The 20,269-nt window shown below is 43.2% G+C and overlaps 1 protein-coding gene across 1 annotated transcript; it reads left to right on the top strand.

Annotated features, from left to right (window-relative positions):
- The first annotated feature begins 12,447 nt into the window (after positions 1-12,447).
- MRPS33 (mitochondrial ribosomal protein S33) lies at positions 12,448-18,694 on the top strand. The gene is made up of 3 exons (XM_076340215.1): positions 12,448-12,529; positions 15,188-15,443; positions 17,160-18,694. The coding sequence occupies exons 2-3, from the start codon at positions 15,229-15,231 to the stop codon at positions 17,263-17,265; spliced, it is 321 nt and encodes a 106-aa protein (XP_076196330.1). The 5' UTR covers positions 12,448-12,529; positions 15,188-15,228; the 3' UTR covers positions 17,266-18,694.
- Positions 18,695-20,269: the final 1,575 nt, after the last annotated feature.

Raw genomic sequence — 20,269 nt, 5'->3', positions numbered from 1 at the left:
CACCTTCCAAGAAAGCTTCAGGCATAAAAGCAAAGAGAGCGCCTGTACCAAGGTACACACAGGCGGGGTGTTGGGTAAGAAGGGGGGAAGGGCAGAGTTAATGGACAACCAATTGCAATTTGCTTTTCTTCGGGTTTTTTTTACATCAGAATGACCTCCACCATGTTTTTCTTCTTCCTCCTCTTTTTTTTTCCTTTTAAAGAAAAAGAGTTCAGTGCCATCTAGTGGGGGAGGGGATTGAGCAAGTCAATGTGCTTCCCATTTCTAGGGATCTATGCCACGCACTCAGTCATTCAACAGGAAGAGAAGATCCTCAGTATTTCCCTTCTCTCTTTGCAATCTTCATTTCCCAAGAGGTGATGTTTAATTTACATGGGCTCCAGCCTTTATTCTTTGTAATGAACCACCTACTGAAGCCAGAGGAACTCGTACTAGTGTTGTGTTACTTGGAGTAGCACTGGCTCTGGAGGCAGTTTGCTGCTCTAATTACAGGATTTCAAATACAAGACAGTAATCAAACCAAACACAGATACAACAAATTATATCTACTAATATTTTTTATCGTTCCAATGCACCTTGGGTACTGGTGTGGGTGAATCCTCAGCATGCCAGCCCTTCTACTAACACAGACGTAAAGGATGCTGCCTATCCCATAGAAGCATCTTACGATAACTCCCACAAACACTTGACCCATCAGTCAAACATATTTTGGGGTGTTCAGGTGACTCAGAACGAAGCAGAGGCTCTATAAAGGAAGATCTGGACCTCAAAACACCATATAAAAGTTTGTCATCTAAAACCCAGCCATCTAAACCAGTTGTTAATGCTGCTTCTTTTTTTTAATAGAGAAAGGCATTTTCAGAGGGAAACACCGGCCAGCTGCATAAACACCAGCTAGCCGTACACACACAGACACACAGACACACAGAGATTAGGCAGACAGCTATGTACATACGAATATTTAGCTGTACACACACTAGTATCTAGCTGCATACACCAGCACCTAGCTGGATGTCTTCTGCCCTCCCCCCTGCCAACTCCCAAAAGGGATTTGTTTTGCTCTCTCTAAAAAAAAAAAACATTTGGATTGCAAAGTTAAGCAAGTTAGTGAATGCCAGATTTAAGATCACCCATGCAACATTAATTCGCCCCTTATGCAAACACATTATGATACAATCTTTAATTACATGATTTTTGTTGGGTCTCCTGCTTTTTTCAATGCAAAGGATGGATGTTGCTCACTTAATGAACGCTATTCAAATTTTCTCCTATCCTTATCATCCAATGTGTGGTGCATATACTATTTACTGCAGAGCATCCAGATCTTGCATTGAATACAGAATGATTAATTTCCTCATGGGCTTTTCTATAGCGGTGTTCTCATTGTAGTGTTTGAGGGTTGGTTTTTTTTACAAACATCAAGGAATTTATCTTCACAGCTCCCTGCTGAGGAACAGAGATAAAAGCCAATATTTTCAAACATGTCAGTGTATTTTGGGTGCTCAATTAAAGAAGCTTAGAACCAAAACTTTCAGAATGCTTAGCACTTTCCTTCCTCAGAGAACAGCTCTCGGTCACCTTGGCTCTACACACAGTGGGCAGTATTTCTACAAATTAGGGCATGGGTGACTGAAACTGGATACACAGAAAGTGGGGATCACATGGAGAGTAGTTGGGAAGAATGTCATTTATTTGAGTCACCTAGCTTCATAATAGCAACTCTCACAAAAGGTGAAATAAAATCCAATTTTCAATTTCAATTCAATTGCCTTAACCATGTGACTATGATTTTTCCTACCTGTATTCATCTGGTAGGTTCACTACACAGCCTCCAAACTCTTCACCAAACAGCTGCCATCTCAGGACTGCCGAGTCCTAGTTCATCCGTCATCTACCATGAACGGAAACAGAGTTTGTGTAGAAAGTGGGATCTGATCATGTATCTTACTTCATGAACACAAGACACAAGTGAATGGCAATTCATGGGCAATTTTTACTCTGATGTTTTCTCAGAGTCTTGATTTAGTGACCTGAAGTTGTGATGAACAGGAGAAGCACGCATGAGCTGAGACAGACTTAATCAAGGGGTCAGGAGCTGAATGGAGTGTAGCATCAAAAGAACAGATTTGTTTTGGGAGGAAGCAAAATGAATTGCTGGGCAGAAAGCGGGAAGACATGTAGGTGAGCAGTCCTATATCATCTTTTTCAATAAAGCTGAGGGAATGGCCAACACTAAATGGCCTCACACAGAGACAGGTAAAGACAGTACCCAACTAAAGAGAACCACAGTATAATGTTGTTTTTCCAAAGACAAAACAAAAAATATGACAGGGGACTTTCCACTAAAATTGCTTCCTCCTGTGAAAACTTACTCTTTATTATTTAGCTGTCAACTGTCAAAACCACATCACTGTTAACAACCTAAAGCTACACTGTGGACACAGCTAACTATGGATGATAACCATTGCTTCTCGTCAGAACATCTCCAAGAATATTTTTAAGCTCAGGTAAAACAAGGATGAACTTTTTTATAGTGAATTGTAATTAAACTTTCTCCCAAACTGCCCAACGTGGAGATCATGCTTGGAAAATGTCAGCCCAAGCAGTTAAAGTTTAGCAAAGCTATAAGCTACTGAAAATAAGGCCTGATAGGCAAACTTAGTCGACTGAAGACATTATCTCTGCACCACCTCCATGCAGACTGAGTGTTCATGGGCACTGTGGTAAACTGCAGAGTAAGTCAGAACCTATCGCTCCACCTTTAAAGGTGTTGCCACGAGTTTTATCTCTTTCAACCAGGTGGTAGGATCTAAATGTGTACCACACTCACAGGTGAGCACTAAAGAGACTCAGGAAAGCCAGCCTTGTCCCTGTCTCTGTTGAGTCCTGAGTAAACACTGAAGCTCTTGCAATATCAGAGGAGCATCAAGAAAATATTTAAGAAAAAGAAAAGGCCTGAGTTGCACATGTATAAGTCTCTGTTGATAGAGGGAGTTCTGCTGAGCTAGGAGACAACTCAGCCAAAGCACACAGGCAATTGTTAGCCCTTAGGGCTGTTTCAAATTCATCGCCCTACAACAGAAAACACGTATCAGACCTTGTTTTCACAAGCAGAGATTCAGCTTCACTCTGGTGCACTCTGTGATCACAGCAGCCACTCTATTATGCCTCCTGCTTGTTGTCTTGCCAACTTGGTAGTCAACATCTTCATATTCTACAGCTTCTTCTCCTTTGAGTTAGACTAGGTTTCACATGCACTCTCTCCTGCAGACCTGTTTCCCCAAATGCCTTGCTAAGAGGACTACTGTTTCACACAAGCCCCCCTGTGCTTCCCCCAGTTTACCTTATGGATATATCAAGCCCAGCCTCTTCCCTAAATCCTGCTGCAGGAAAAACCCATTGCCTGCTGTAGTGATGAAGGTGACATTGCTCTGAATGCACAAGTTACCTAGCAAGGTTACTTGCTGCCTAAAGCCAGCTACAAAAGGAAGGTGGTTCTCCAACATCACCATCATTGGGCTCAGCTGAAAACAGGAGATATTACTTCTCATTAAAATTCATAGATCTTGCGACTTTTACAGAAATAGCAAGAAGAGTCCAGGATGGCAGAGATGAGATATTAGGGCCAGAGAGTACTGACTCAGAGCAAAAACTCAGACTTCTGGCTGCCAATAATAAGCATATTTTTTAAGAAGTGACTTTTAATTCTTAAAGCTACATCTAACACATTGATCTTCAATACATTAAAGCCTGAATAATTCTGATTTTGCTGAAGTGCATCAATATTTATTTCATATCGGCAGTCTTATATGAAGGTACATCTGTAGTACTGTTAGTTTGCTTGATGTGGCAAGTCACACTGCACAACCTTCCCTAAGCTTCTGACAGACTTCAGAACCTGTTGTTCATTCCCAGAGAGATTTCTGGACATGGGTTCTATCAATCAAGCAGCAGTGTTTTGTGAACTACTCCACTGAAAGACAGAGCCACAGTCTTTGTAGACCAATAACATGGTCTTTGGTAGTGAACATATCACATCTGTGATTGGCTCCCAGCTGCCAATTCAATTTGTTGCTTCTTTTTGTCACAAAAGAACAAAGATTAGTTAAAAATCAGAATTCATAGATCATAAGAAATAATCACAGAAGAGACTTGGAAGAAAACCAGTAAGCAAAACAAAAAATAGCACCTGCTTAGAAAAACTATATTCTCTAAAACAACTCTATTTTGGAACATGACTCACAAGTAAGACCTCAATCTTCATGTATTTCATGTGGCTGTGAAGTCCTAGCAGAGTAGATTTGTTTAAAATCAAAAAAGAAAAAAATGTATACACATATATATTGTGTGTCTCCGTAAAAGCAGCTGACTTCTAGGATGATAAAATCTCTATTTATACATAAGTATGCTGCTATCTTCAACAGTTTTGCATTTATCTCTCCTCATATATTATCACCAACAATATTTGCATGAAAATAAAGTATTTGGTTCTTCAGAGTTCATTCATTTGTGCAGTTCATTTCCCCACATGACATTTTAGCACTGTGATATTGCAATTGGTTGTTGAGGAATTGATTAGATCACAAAGAGAAGATTAGAATTCCAGGTGGGAAACATGCAGCAGGAAGAGATGAATGCCTAAGCAAGAAGACCTAGTTTCCATGCAATTGCCATTGGTTTGTTAGTCTTAACAAAGAATAAAGGAAAGAGGAGGAAAGAAAATCTATACATTTCAGCAGAATTGCTACCAGTGCTCATTTTCTAAGAGATGGCAGCAGTTCCTTAAGGACTATTCTTCTTCTGTCAACACTGAGTTGAAATCACAACAGCAGTTAGTTTCACATGCTGTTGTTATTTTTCATTGGAAATTGCAATCCAATACATTATACCACTAAAACTGATACACCAAATGAGGCATTTACAGAAACCTACAGCTTGATGCCTCTCTTCTCGAGCACCTTTCAGAAGCTGGGCATCTCAAAGTGCTTTACAGCAACAATGTAGGTGATTACAGTGCAGTGAATGGATGCAAACTCTTGTAGGTCCAACATGTTTGCAGGAAATGCCTGTTTGGAGTGTCCAGCCAGGACAGTGAGTCCCTTTCCTCCCCACATGTCTGACTTAGGGCCAGAGTGATCTCTGCAGTCCTGTATTCAAGAGGATTTATGGTTGGAGACCCCACACAGCAGTTGACTATTTGCCAGTCATATGCATGCCGGCAGCAGCAGCTACGATAGCAAAGACCTCGTGGAAAGCTCAGTTCTGCAGGCACAGCCCCTTGTTGCCATTTTCAGAAATCCTGTTCAGAACAGAACTGATCCATTACTAGGGCAGACTGGGGCCACTGCAGCCAGGCTGGACACAGTTGGATTTCGAAGCTCAGTAGTCATTAGCTGCTTGTCTGCTTAACTGGTGGAAGAAGAGCACTCCAAGGCATCTCCAGCACTTCCAGGAAGCCCAGTGTAACAACGGCTCAGCAGGAGGACATGTCTAAGACCATGGCAACACACTTAGCCCTGCTTTGAATACTGTGTTAGCACTGAATACAACAGGGCCATTCATAGAGCAGGACTGAGCCTCAAACACTTAGGGCAAGCGACTGACAACAAAAGGTCTTAACGCCTCCAGAGAGTAGTTTGTGCAGACTACCCACCACAGCAGGGCAAAATGAGGAGTCTGACATGCTTTTGACAATTATTTGGGGTATGCAGTCATCTGCAACATAGTCTTTATGGCTCATACTCTGAAGCTGTTCCAGTGAGAACTGCTGTGCCAGGAAAGACATGCATTTATTCACCTTTGCTGTAAAGGCCTCAAGTAAGTACCCATCAAACAACAATGGAGAGTACTAAGCCTTAATGACCGTACTCTGATTGCCCAACTGGTACCTTAAAAAGACTGGCCTGCAAGAAGATAATTCTCTTGATTGTTTCCAGAGAACTGGACTAAGGAACAAAATTTCCCAAGGACAAAAATGGAAAAAAGGAAATTTTGGGACTCACAGCCATAAAATCTGAAGAAGGAATTTTTCACAGGAAAAGATGCCCAGAGAGCACATGTAGAAGCAGGGCTCATTCAGCCTGGGCACTGGCAAGATCAGAGAGAATGAGCTGAATCCGAAATAAAAAACGTTTACAGCTCAAAAGATAAGCACAAGCTGCAAGAAGAAAGATCCTGAATACTCCCCAAAACCTGCCCGCCAGAGAGAAGAATGCTCCCGCAGGCTGAAGAAACTGAGGCTGGGAAGTGCGTGCAAGATTGATTATGTTAATCTAGACAGGCAAATTCTGAGGCAAAGAGCAGTGCTGGTTACTAGTGCTGTGCAAGGTCGCTGCATGTATCCTGGGACTACCCTGACAGAATAAATGGCAGCTTCATGTCACCCACCAGGACTGGAGCGAAGAACTCCAAACTAATCCCAAAGAATTAGCTGTTTCCATGACTCTGCCTCCAAAAGACTACAGAAGGGGGAAAGACTGATCAATGATGTTTAGGTCTACAAAGAGTGCTAACTGAGATGACTGGGTACCTGGGAGTCCAGCCAGATCTTGGAAAACCCTCTGACTGAGGCAGTCAGAGATGGGGTATCTAGAGTAATCCTGAAGACCTAATGATGTATCCTGTGGTCAGCATTGGTCGGGATACCCTAAGACAAGGGACATAAACCAGGAAAACATGGAGAGAAATCTCCATTGCAATGCACCACAGAGGTCAACAGGGCTACACAGTATCAAAGTCTGCTGAAACTCAGGGGAGCCAACAGCTCACAAACCCAAGAGGTCTAGATCCAAGGCAGCATCTTGACAAGACTTCAGCATGCAGAAACAGAAATGTGAACTCAAACAGACCCGACCAATCTCCTTGGATTTTCTAAGAGATTGATGTCTTCCTGAAAACTTTATTGCTGGAACATTTTTATTCGCTCTTCATTTTTACACTTGGTCAAACAGAGTTAGAGATGGACAGCTGTTTTGACCGTGTTTGAAAACCTTGGTGGATGTCCTTTCAGATGAGTTCTGCAAGGAATGATGGAAAAGAAACTACACGAGCTTTTATCAGCAGTGAGCCAGATGTCTCCGTTATTTCTTCTCTTTTCAGCTGATTCTGTCATTTTAATATTTTTCCTTTTTTTCCTCCTCCCTGCAATACTTTGTTCCAGCCAAGAAAGATGAGTCTTTGTTACTGTTGCCTTTAAAAGTTTTATGTGCATGTTTTTAGTACAGTAACAATAATACTTTACTTCTGTAGTATGTTTTTCACTAGGGAAGGCTGAAGCATTTTCTAAGAATCCATTACTCTTCACAACCCATTTCTGAAGCAGACATTACTAACCCCAGTTTACAGAGGGATGAAATGGCAGACAGGTTAATTAACTTGCTTAAGGTTATCCAGCGAGTTAGTAATGGAACTACAAAAAAACAAGATTCAACAATTCTCATTCCCAGTCCCTTGATCTAACCACTAAGAAATATTCCTTCTCTTCAGTCTTAAGTACTTCATTTAAATCTACCACTGATCATTTATTCTGACGTATTGTTGAACCACAAATTAGTCAGTCTAAATGACAAACATGTAAATGTGTGGAGATCTACAGCGTCCTCCCCTCACTTGCCTGTTCAGCTTCATGCACCCCCTGCTATGCTGAACAACTCGTCTTCCATTAAAAATGGACGTGCTACAGTTCTTCTGGAGAACTGTCAATACCATTTCAGGCATCAGTCCGAGGGCATCGCAAGAGAGAGGAAGAGCACTTGCTCTCTTTCCCCAGGAGGCGAGAAGGCTGCCTCAACAGCCCGGCTGCCTGGGAAAGCAACAAGGTCAAGATGCCAACTGGCTTTGAAAAATAATTTTTCTTTTATGCTGCATCTCCCTCCCAAGTGTTTCCAGCGTTAGATAGCTGGAGTGGCAGTATTTAGTAGCTGCATCTTTGTAGATTGCACTCTGTGGCACTAGTTTGATGAGTTATTTTAAAGTCAAAATATCCTTCAAATGCCCACCCAAAGTCTGTCAGTCTCTTAATACAACACATTCTCTCCAGAGGGATTTGCACTGCTAGACGTCTCCATGGCTCAGCGTGAATTGTTGCGCAACAAAATACAATTGCAATTCACCAATTAATCATGATCACATAAAAAATTCATAACAAATGTATTCTAAACACATATGTAGCCAATGCAGTTTTACCAAATGCTCAGAGGGTCCTTCTACTTGACTCAGATGAAGATGATTTTGTTCCTTCATGTCAATATTTATAACAAGAAAATGTTAGAGATCATCTTACAGCATGAGATGATAATTCTAAGCATAAGGCTTAGGAGTGAAGTTGATTACTGTGTCATACAGGAACTACTCAAATGCCTCATTTCCAAGATCACATGAAACAAGTTCAGACTCTTCTTTCCTCCTAAGTGTCAATAAACAAGCACCAAACTGGCATCCTGATCTTTTTTTTCTTTCTGGGTATACCTTTGCCTTCTCAGAACAAACTTACAGTGGCTCAAGTGTTGGATTTCGTCAAAAATCTAGCTGAAGGCTATTCAACATTCAGTTATAACTAAAATAGATACACAAGAGGAATTAACCAGATAGGTAATTCCAAATCACTATTGATCAAATAAAATCATTCCAGACCAAATTACTGCCAACTATTTGTAAAAAGGTCTTCCCTGTACTTTATTTGCTGCTCTGCATGTGCTCCATGCATGTTTCTTCACTCCCTTGACTTCTTTCTTTCACAACAGTCCCCATGCAGAGAATGCCCATGTTGTCTCCAAGCCCCACGTCAAGTCACTCTCCCTTAACTCCTTTCTAGGGTTTCACTTTTTTTGCTCACCCCTCTGCCACTGATTTTCTTCTAAATAATTGCTGACAAGTCCAAACACTTCGCTCTATTTAAAATAAAAAGCTCAGGAGGATCTAACAACATGTCCATAGAATTCATCTCATCACAAGCCCGTTCCTGTTGTCAGCCTCTGCTGCTTTCTTCTATTCCCTGTCGTTATCGTCCCTTAGTGTGTCAAGTCTAATTTGGACTGTGAAAACCTCAGAGTGGGGACGTTCACTCTATGTGTCCAAAAGACTCCACAAACACTTACAGTGCTAAATAGCATTACATCGGTCTGATTAGACAGGTGGCTCTGCATAGCAGTCTAGACACCACCAGCTTCAGGAACTGGAGGTGTGTACCTCAGTGTACCCCATCTTGTGTACCCCATCTCCACAACTACCCCATCATTCTGCACTAGCAGGAAGGTGGATGAGCTTCACAGGGATGAGTGAAACATAAATGTCCTCCACTCCTGTCGCCTCCCCATGGTGATAACTAAAAAATTCGGCAAAGAAATACGTCCTGTGACTAGAGGCACAATAATAAAGGGCTTGGACAGCAGTTCAACCATCATCCTGAATGTTAAGCACCAGCATCTAAAACAGGAGGGCAGCCACCAGTATACCGCTGATGGTAATTATTTCCAGGGATGCATGTTACAGCACTGCTAGGCAGCCAGACTGGCCTGTCTAACCTGTTCTCGTGACGGGCATCATCGCAGGGAGAGCGACTTGGACAGTGTCCTCCACGGTGAAGCACATCACCCAGTGAGCTTAAACTCCCCGGCAGAATCTAGGGAGACACAGTCCCTCAGATGAGGTGCGCAAGGCCATTTATGGCTACATGGGTTGCAACCATGGTCCGCCTCTGCAAATTTGCAGATGTGTTGAGCTGTCGCTTTGTTGACAGTTGTGACCTTGATATTCCTTCCTGAGTGTCTGTACGCCGCCTTACTGGCTAACACGCTTAACCCTGGCTGGGTGCTTTGCAAGCAATTCTCCGCATAACCACAGTAATAACAGTGATACAACAACAAAAATATGCTCTTGTGAGTGCACGTTTTTACTTTATTGCTGACCTCAGATTTAATATTTGCATGCTATTGCATGGCTGACAGGAGTAACAACTGATTTTAGAGGAAAAAAGGCAGAAGAAATTAACTAATGCAGACCTGTTCATATATGTGTGCTTCCGTCACACCAAAAAAGCCATGCTGGAGCCTGCAAAGTGTAGGCAACAACACTGGGTCTCTGAAAAGAAAATCTTTGAATTGTGACTCCTTCTTAGTGATCCAGACCTGTGATGTGTAACTACACATTAACGAGAAAGTCCGTTTGCCTACTGCCCTGATCAGGAACAGCCATAGTTCTCACGTCAGCCTAATCCACTAAACGTCTCTGGCCTGAAACTCAGCAGAGTAACTTTAGACAACCAGGCCCCAGGGTGATAATGTTGCAGAAAACCAGAAATGGAACCAGAACCATGCTACTGGGTCCATTTTTAGGTGAATCAGTACTTGGAGGGAAAGAGGAAGATGTTTTTCAGTGGCCTATATGCCAAATTTCTGAGTGTGGGTAACATGCAAGAAGAACTGGGTATTTTCATTGATGAGGAGAAATGAGATCAAACTGACGTTAATTACTGAAACAGACAGGATGATTTACCAAATTGGAATATTGAAATATTTTGCCACACTCCTTTTAAACAAATAAAGAAATTTTAAGGTGTGAGAAGGTAACAGTACGTATTAAACCAGCATCATTATTTTAGAGATCCAGAGACAGTAACTCGTCCCCTGTTGAGGAGGGGTGGGATGGAGTGGAGATGGCTACAGAGAATCAGACTGCTTACTCCTCCAACGTACAAAAAGTGTGCTCAGTTTGGAGCTGTATGAGGAAAAAGCCCCAAATAGCCAGCAGCTATAGTCTAACTAGATTTTCTAAAACTTATTTTCTATGACAGAAGTTATTCCAGTCTATATGGAATAAGTATTCTGGAACTCATAATGTTTAAACAATTTAATCATGGGACAAAAAAAGTGGCGGTTGCTTAGGAGCCAGCAATCACAATTTGATTATAACAAGCGAAAAAGGACAGTCCCAGCCAGGGAAATACTCTCCTACACGCACAGAGACGCTTCAGAAAGACTGTCTCCATCTAGATGAGAGAAATTATGAGAAAAATACGATTCAAAAATAGCGATAGAAATGTAAACGAGATTTCTTATGATCTTACTCCATAGTCTAAAAGTCATGATTGCATAATTAACAAAGTGGCCAATTTTGGCTGAAGGACAATTTTGGCTCAGCAGCAGGATGAAGGAAACACTCAGAAGTTAAAAGCACAGTATAGAACAATGTGAAAAGGCAAAAGTATAGGAAAAAAATGTTCTGGAGTATACAAAAAATGAAGACTACAGAAAATGCATGAGTGATGTGACTATAGAGAGTAAAATGGGGAGTGCAACAATGCCGACGTGTATGACTATATAGAGATGGTAAAATAGCACAGAAATGGCAGAAATGGTAAAAACTTCTCTCCTCTCCTTGGAAAGATTAAGGAAGAGGCACTTTATTATCTAGTAAAAAAAAGAAGCACTTTTCAGTCCCTTAGTGAGTGATGAAGATGGTAAGCAACATCTACTAGAACAAACATTTTACAATTAGGGTATCTAGAGAGCTTTTGTATAACAGTCTTTGAAGACCTGGCTAAAGAAATTCCAGGAATGTTAATTTTTAATAAATCTTGGAATATGAAGGCAATTGCAGAAGGTCATGCCAATGCTCAAAATGGGCAAGAGAGGTGACCGGGGTGCCTAGGCCACGACGCTGATCCACCCGGGGCAAGCATGGAAAGGGCGACAGAAAATTAATCAAGGACTAAGGACTAACCATGTATTTAACACCAGTCGGTAGAGGCTCTTCTAGAAAACAGATCCAGCCAGCCAAACCCAATTTCATTCTCTGATGGCATCACACGTTTGGCTTATACATGTAATCACGTAATTGTCATTTACTCAGGTGTTTTGCACGGAGTGATTTAGCACCTCCTGGCACTGATTAAAAATTGGCATAAATGGAGCAGCAGGAAGGGTCACGCGATGTGGGCTTGGGAGGGGCTGATGGCCTGCAAAAAGCGGGGGTGGTGGGGCAGTGGTATGAGGCAATGGCACGAGGCCCAGTGCCCGGCCTCACGCCTCAGGGGCTTCCCCGCAGCACCCCGCCGCTCCCCTGGCACCCCCACCCCGGTCCAGGTTTGGGGGCACAGAATCATAGGACGGTTTGGGTTGGAAGGGACCTTTAAAGACCATCTAGTTCCAACCCCCCTGCCGTGGGCAGGGACACCTTCCACTAGACCAGGTTGCATGAGGGTATGTGACAACGGGCAGGGGACCGGCATCGCCTCCGAGCACCCCGACAACATGCCACTCGGTGCGGGGAAAGAGGAGACGGGTCCGCTCGGGCGGGCGGGGCCTGGCGGGACCGGGCAGCCACCCGGGCCGCGCCGCTCGGGCTGAGCGGGCGGCAAGGACCGGATCCCGCCGGCCGCCCCGCCCCGCCCCGCCCCGCCCCGCGCCTCACAGAGCCCGACGTCACCCGCCGCGACGCCTCGGCGGGGAAGCCACCGCGCATGCGCCCCCGCGAACGCCCTCCTCGCCGCCCTCCGGCCCGGCCCTGCCGCGCTGCGCCGCTCCGCCCGCGGGTCAGCCCGGGGCGCTGCCGGGGGGCGGGGGTCGGGTCGGGCGGAGGGGTGAGCGGCGGCCAGGACAACGGCTGCCCAGGCCACGGCTGCCCGCTCTCGCCCTCCTTAGGGGGGGGGGGGGTGGAGCGGGGGCTGGGGCCGTGCGCGGCGGCCCGAAAGGGTGGAAATGGCCTCCGGGCGTTCGCCCTGTGGGGTTGGGCCGAGCCTGCGCCGCCTCCCAGGCCCCGGGGCGGGATCCCGGGCGGGTAGCGGGGGCCTGTGTCGCCGGGGAGCCGCTGGCGGCAGTTACCCCGAGGTGCGGTGGCAGCCGGCGGGTGGGTTGCCACGCTTGCCCTCCTGGAGGGAAGCAAGGCCGCGGAGCTGGGGGGGAGAGGGCTTGCAGGAGGGCTGCGCTGGGCCGTGCCTGGCTCGGGTGCCGCTCCGGCCGGGCGGTGACCCGGGGGCAGCCTTCTCTTCCCCGTGTGGTCATGGAAAAATTACAAGTAATTTCTGGAAACAGAAATTTCTCCTGGTGTATGCTCAGTGAGAAGGAGGCGGTTTGGGACAAGCTAGCGGATCGGGAAGAGAAAACCCAGCCTAGGATGGGAAAGCAAGGCTTTGAGTAGCAATAAGGAGTGGGGAGCAGGTGAAGAAGCGGCAGCACTGCATGGTGGCGTTGCTTTTGGTTTAGGTGTGTTAATTACCAGCAGGCGATCCTGAAAATATCATCGCTGTAAGTGACAAGAACAAAACTGTTCTGGTAGCATCTCACAGAATCAGAGGTCACCCTAAAACTAGGGCTTTGGATAGCTTTGGCACTTGGGAGTTTGTAGCCTTAGCCTTTCTCATCTCTCAAACGTTCTTAGACTGGCAAGGATTAACAGAGATCTCCAGCCTTGGCTTGGGCTATTTAGATTCCTTTAGCGATTCTGAAGTGAAAAGCAGGTCCCTCAGGCCACTGGTTTGTATCACTTAGGAGCTAAAGGCATTTTCATTTTAAGGCTGCAGTTGGAAGAGATTAAGCAAGCTTTGTGTTTGAGTTGAGTCTGGTGATATTTCAGAGTGATGATGCGATGATGAGTTTTGAGGACAACTTGTTGCTTTATCTCTGAATGTAGGAATTAGGACTGGCTGTTCTGAAATGGATGATTCAGCAAGGCTTAGTGATCATTCCCCTGTGTAGTAGATGCTCAAGCTGAAGTGCTGCCCTGCGATCGTTTGAGAGCTTCTATCTTCTTACACCAGGCCTGCTGCCTTAACTTGAAGTCTCTGACACTTTGCTTTCCCTTTTGTTACTCTTTCCATTACTCTCTTTGACTCAGATTACTTGTATTATTTTCATGCTTCATTTTTTTCCTGCTTCCTTTCTAGTGCTTTGCTAACAGGAGTAAATCAGAGTAGACGGTTGTACATCAGGTCCTCCAGTGGGCAGATGTATGTAGGTTATGAATACTTCAGATTCATGTTATTAAACAACAGGCTCCCTGTTATCATACTAAAATGGACTCGGCCCTGTCCTGCTGATTACTCTTGTCCCTGCTCCGTGCTCTTTAAATTTTTTATGTTCATCTTCTGGAATCAGCTGTGCAATGCTCCTTAAAACAAGAATTTTAAACTTTAAAGTAAGTGTGGTGCACTCGAACAAACCCCGCTTAATTTCTCTGGAGACTTATGTCATCACTTACTCTAACAGGCACAGTACAGGCAACATACAGCTTCAAGTACAGGATCATGGGACTCTTATTCTTGTTCATTACATCCCATTCTGCAAAGAAAAAGTAAAGATGCAAAGAAGAGAAAAAAATGGGGAGGGGTAGGAAAGCTGAGAGAAAACCTTTCTCCACACTCCTTTAAGAGAGTGTGGATGTTCTCTCTGGTGGCCTAATAACAATGGGTTTGCCCTCAGAGCATTTTTGTTGCAAAGCTGTTTTCAGGTGGGAGATTGCTGAAAGGGAATGGGAAGCTGCTGATGCGGGATTTTCTCAGAAAAAAGAATCTGGTGTGGGGAAATGATTTCTTTTCTCTCTTAAGAATAGATACCGGGAGACTGAAAAGAGGATGGAGAAAAAGCTGACGGCAGTGATCAAGGGAAGGGAGTTGATATGGGAAAGATTTGTGTGATTCATAGAGAAACGGGATTTATTTTATTTATACAGCTAATGGGCCATTTTTGCTAGATGGACTGTAACAACATTCATACTGTTTTAAATGGGGTGAGAAATCTTCATGAGAAAAACTTCCAGGTTGCTTCCTCAATATGTTTAAGTGGTGTGGAACCCTGTGCTTGTGTAAGTCAGAGGCATCGCAGTGGGCACTGTTTTTGGCAGAGTTCATGCTGTAATTGTTCCTGTGACTGGAGTTTAAAGGTGGCCTTAAGCAAACTGAGTGGGATCTGCTAATAAACTAGCCGTGGTAAATTGTGTTTCAGCGTGGGTACTTTTATAGTCCATATTGCTGTCTGTAGTGTCCTAGTTAGGCTGCTAATTGTTCCTGAATTAGTGTAGACATTCTTTATATGCAGGTTTATGCACTAAGAATTAGACTGATTTCATGGAAGGAATAGATGACTTCAAATGTGTGATCAGTGTACAGTGAGTTGTTTTGTTTGCCTTAATTTTGGGATAGCTTGCAATACTCGGTCATCTTAGAGTTGTGTTTCTTTTGTGTTTCCTTTTGCAGGAAGGTCCGTCTGTCTATGTGTGCCCACTCTTCCTTGGGAGATGTCCAATGTTTCCAGTTATGCCCTTCGAATGGCCCGGCTGAGTGCTCAGATATTCGGAGAAGTTGTCAGGCCAACTGATTCAAAATCTATGAAAGTAGTGAAGTTATTCAGCGAGCAGCCTTTGGCCAAGCAGAAGGAGGTCTACAGCTGGTATCCTCCTCACAACACCTACTACGCCCTCATGAAGAAACTCCGTTACTTTGGTCTCTACAGGTAATCTCTGTGCCTATAGGGCGGGAGCAGGAGTGGAGGTGGGAAAGGGGTGGGTGTGAGTTTTGTTACAGTTTTTTTTCCTTGAGGAAAAGAGGAACATATAAAAAGGTTTAGTGCAGAATATGGTGCATATGGAAATACGCACTTGATTGTTGCACAGAGGGCAGGGAGAGTAAAATAAGTGACTACTGTCTAAGTAACTTTTACCATAATTAGAACCTTTTGTGAGAAGGCTTTAGGTGTAGTTATGGGCAACCAGTTATATTAAGAAATAGTTCTTGCTTTGGTTTTATGGGGAAGGGAAGAGAGCTTTCTCATAGACAAGAGATGGGTCTGTAGTTCTGAATATGGCAAATGAATGTGCTACAAAACGGTGATGTTACCTTAACACAAAAATTGCACTAAGACAGTCTTGCCATATATTCCTCAATCATTCCACAGCTAGTAAGTGAAATTTAGAAGAGAAGGAAAGTCTGTGTTAGACTGGAGGGGCTTTTTATCCTTTAAAATAAATTAAGTTAAATTAAATTCAAACATGGTTTAAATAGCCGTGTTAATTCCAGCTTCATCCAAACCAGTTGTCTAATTACTAAATGAATTTCCACAGTCTTGAGTAGGAAAAACTGCACTGCTAAAGAACATCAGCAGGAGTCAAATGCAATCGTTTGACTTCAGTCAGGTAGCACTAAAGAAATCCCTTAAAAGTGAGGCTGCTAACCCTGTAAAGTCAAACCAGATTAATTTCTATTGCTAGTATCACAATACTAGCTCTTGGTTTAGGTGAGCATGCAAACACGTTCTAGAATAGCTGTTTGTTGACACAGAAACCCTCAACGACATGATAGTGTTCTTTACTCTTCTCCTTCCCCTTCTAATCTCAAGTTCCTTCTCTAGCTGCTCTGTATACAGAGAGCTTGTAGAGGATCAGGTTTGCTGGTCAGAAATATGTAATGAAGAGTTGTAGAGTAAGAGGACCTGATAATAACTCGCAAGCTTTTTATTTCTTTTTTAGAAAAGTTGTATTTAAAAATAGCAGCGCAGCAATCTTAGGCCACTTAGGATGCAGTTGTGACTTTTGAGGAATACCTTCGCACTGAAAAATACAGGGACCGAGATTAAGTAGCATTTATTAGAACATTATTGAGGATTCATTATCCCTTTTATCCTCCTTCCTGTTTTATTCTCCTATTAAGATCCTACCAGTAGCTGATGCTTTCTTCATAAATCATTCTTGAAGTCACCTGAGAGCAGTATCATGTACTGTAATTACTGCTCAGCATGCCCCTGTTTTCTTAGAAGCTAATGACCTGAACTTAGTATCTAGCACAGAAAAACAACGTGCTATTGCTAGACTGCTGATCTAGATGAGAAGGGGGAAATTCTCATTCTTGTCTCTTGCTCATTTTTATATTTTATTGCTCATTTAAACACAGTGGATCGATAAATGCAATGGAAATATATCTATGCACACACCACTTGTTGCTGAAAAGGGCAACCTTGTTAGTTCTGAAAGTACCAGAGGAAATCCTTCATGTTATTCCGTCCAAAATTACCGCTAGCAGTAACACCGAATACATTGCAGTGAGTTTCAGTGTGGACTTCACTGTTAAAAAAAGTTTTGAGGTTTTTTTTCCACTATCATACAGTTTAAAGAACCTTTCACATCTAGGTGTTCCAAGAAATAGAGTAAACTTTTTTCTTTCGTCCCCCATCTAGGGATGAGCATCAGGACTTTAAAGAGGAGATGAGGCGATTGAAAAAGCTCCGCGGGAAGGAAAAACCAAAGAAGGGGGAAGGAAAGAGAGCTCTCAAGAAGAAATAGTGCCACTCGGACAATATAACAAACTACTCTGGAAATGCTGGAGAACAGCTGTAACCCAGGATTTCTGTTCCCAGCTGGAGAGGGTTTGGCATGTGTGCTGCGTGTGGGGCACAAGAAACACACTGTGAAATACTGGAGTCCACCTTGGGAGTGCGCTTGGGTCTTTGCGATTGGTTTTTAATTTCTGTACTTTAAATATACTATATATTGGAGCACATTAGTTTGTTAGAGCCCTCTCTTACCCAAGTAGTAAAAACAATAGTAAAAAATAAGTGCTCAGTGTTTTTCTTGCAAACACCTGTAGCTGTTTCAGTGTTTCTGGATCTGGAAAATTGTTTGGTTTTCATTGTCTGTTTTACTTTCTTGGATTAATATCAACACTGCTTTGCATGTAGCCACAAAAAAATAAGGTTTCCTCTTTCTACTGCTGCTTGTCATCTTGCCTGTTATGAGTTTCACTTCAGGTAGCTTTAGTGTTTTGTGGATTTTTTTAAGTTGCTGTTAGAATCTATTGTTCTGCATTTTGCACTGGACAATACTTCATGGTCCATTGCCTGCCCACAGCACTCTCATTGTACCCTGAATATTTAGATACTGCAACAGGAGAGGCTGAAATATGAAGGCTCAAACTGTTTTCCAGTTTGAGACCCCCTACTTACTAAAATACAATATTTAAGTTTACTGTAATAAAAGGATTTTGAATTTATCTTGATTGCCTGGAGGACATGAATGAAGTACTTCATAAGGTGAACAGTTTTACAGGTATTCATATGTGGTTTTATCGCTAGGCTCCTTCATTGTTGCTAATATTAATGATTGCATACATCTACCATTCTTACCTGTCAGTCCCTGTCAGGGAACAGAAAGTAGAGAATGCAGCTGTGCTGCTCTGCCTGCCACATCTGCATCTTGCCTGTGTGTGCCCTGAAATGGCATCTTTTAATTTCCAGACCACGTAAGCTTAGAGGAACATGCTTGAGGTAGTAAAGGAGAGCTATTAAAAATGTAGAGTGACTGGAGCAGAAAGTATTTGCACAGTTAGCTTGGGGTATGCTTGATTTTGCATACAGAGGCATTCTGAAATAGGGAGCAGAACTAACCTACTGACATTTCTAAACCAAGCTTGTTCAAATTTAAGTGTATTTGAAGGGATCTGTCTGATCATTGAAACCAGTGGATCTACATAACCTTGTAACAGCTCAACAACTGTACTTCACCAAGGTTATTAATTGAAGAGGTGCTGATTGTATTAAAGGTGTTTGTGGTGAGCTGTGTAGTTCTCGTTCAGTATCCTTACTAAGTGTTACCTGGTTTTCTAAGCTCTTAAGCTGAATTTAGGAGCCGCGCAGTGTTGCGGAGGAAACGCCTGGGGTCTTACCACAGTCAACAAAATGCTGTAGAAGTTAGTAAAATATATATCTGCTCTGTACTGTAGTGGAAAGTTTCTCTCTTATTCTTATTTAAAATCCTTTTAGTAACTTACAACTTTTGCTCAACTCTAATGTGCCTATGGCATTTTAGTGTTCTATGTGTTGTCTGTGGGTTGTGACTTGTCTGGTACTGAAGTATACAGAGCCTGTGATGGGCCCTCTGGGAAGTACTTGGTTCCTGGGACACGTGTGGGCAGCTGAGGGGAAGCAGTCTGGTTCCCTTGAATTCCTCTTCAGGAAGAAGAGCGGCATGGAGCCACGTACTAGGTAGGAGAGGGAATTGCCTGAGGAGGAAGGTTGCTGCTGCCTGACTCTGTTTCAGGCTGTGGCTGAGGGGTGAAGTTGCTCTGTTGCTTACTTTGGTGGAGACAAAGACCAGTTCTGAACTTCTTCAGCAGAATTACTGCGGTGGCTTTGGACAGCTGGTGATTGTACTTACAACAGCTTTGTCGGCAAGAACTTGATGTCTTCTAAAATTAAACCAAAGATCAATAAAAATGTTTTCCCTGCAATTTAAGATGAAAACTCAACAGCATCTTCTTTGTTCCTGTGAAACACTTAAAGCTTTGACAGTATAAACATGCAAGAGAGAGAAAGTATGCATGCATCAAAAAGTGAATTGTGGTCTGTTCCAGTAAAGTAAGTATGCGTGGCCTTAAACTTCGTATGTGTAGGCTTACCTGGTTATGAGTATACATATAATGATATATAAAATACTGACACAGCACGATTGGTCATGGTTATGTTTCTGAATCCACATTTAGCCTACTTAAGGACTGAGGATCTACAGAGCCTCCTGAGGGCAGTGAACGCTACAGGTATTCTCTATCTTGGCGTGCCATCTTGCCAGACACAGATACGGACTCAGCAGTGTAATATTAGATAATTAGGCTTGGGGATCAGATCTGTTCTTCCTTGTCTACTCCAAGCCACCTAGCTATTTATGGATTTTGAGAAGTTCCTGCCATGAACAGGAAAGCGAAGGGCTTGTTTGGCTAGTCATCTAAAATGATCCCCTTTGTCTGCAACCTGCCAGGGCAAACCTGCTCTAGAATCAAAGCATCACCCTGGGAACATACTTTGGGAAGACACTTACAGCAACATATCCAAAAAGGGAGAGAAACTGATGGAAGCGCCTGTGCAGTAAGCAAATGTGAAACAAATGGATGGTGGATTACCGGTTTTCATCTTTTCTTTGCAGTGTTTACAAAAACAAAGTGGATGGAGTGGAAAAAATGGTAACTTTTAAAAAGAGCAGTATAAGTACAAGAAAGGTTCCCCTGCCTAATTTTTCATGATCTTTCTTCCGTAGTACTCATTCGCTAGAACTAGGTCTTCTCAAAAATGACTGTTTCCCCTCCCCTGAGACTTCATCATAAAATAACAATGATTCAGCCATTATTGGAGTATATCCTAGTATTAGGATAATCCATTGCTTGCTGGGAGTGTTAGCATAACTATTTTGTTCCAGAAAATACAGCCTTCTCCTCTCCATAGCTGGGATATAAATAGGCTCTTTCCTACCTCCCTTCTAACCCGTGCTCTGTGATTTAGGGATAGACATTGCCCGAAGA

Source organism: Aptenodytes patagonicus, chromosome 1 (genome assembly GCF_965638725.1).
Source record: "Aptenodytes patagonicus chromosome 1, bAptPat1.pri.cur, whole genome shotgun sequence".
NCBI classification, from domain to species: domain Eukaryota; kingdom Metazoa; phylum Chordata; class Aves; order Sphenisciformes; family Spheniscidae; genus Aptenodytes; species Aptenodytes patagonicus.
The sequence above is the reverse complement of the archived record's forward strand: the minus strand, read 5'-3'. Positions and strand labels throughout refer to the sequence as shown.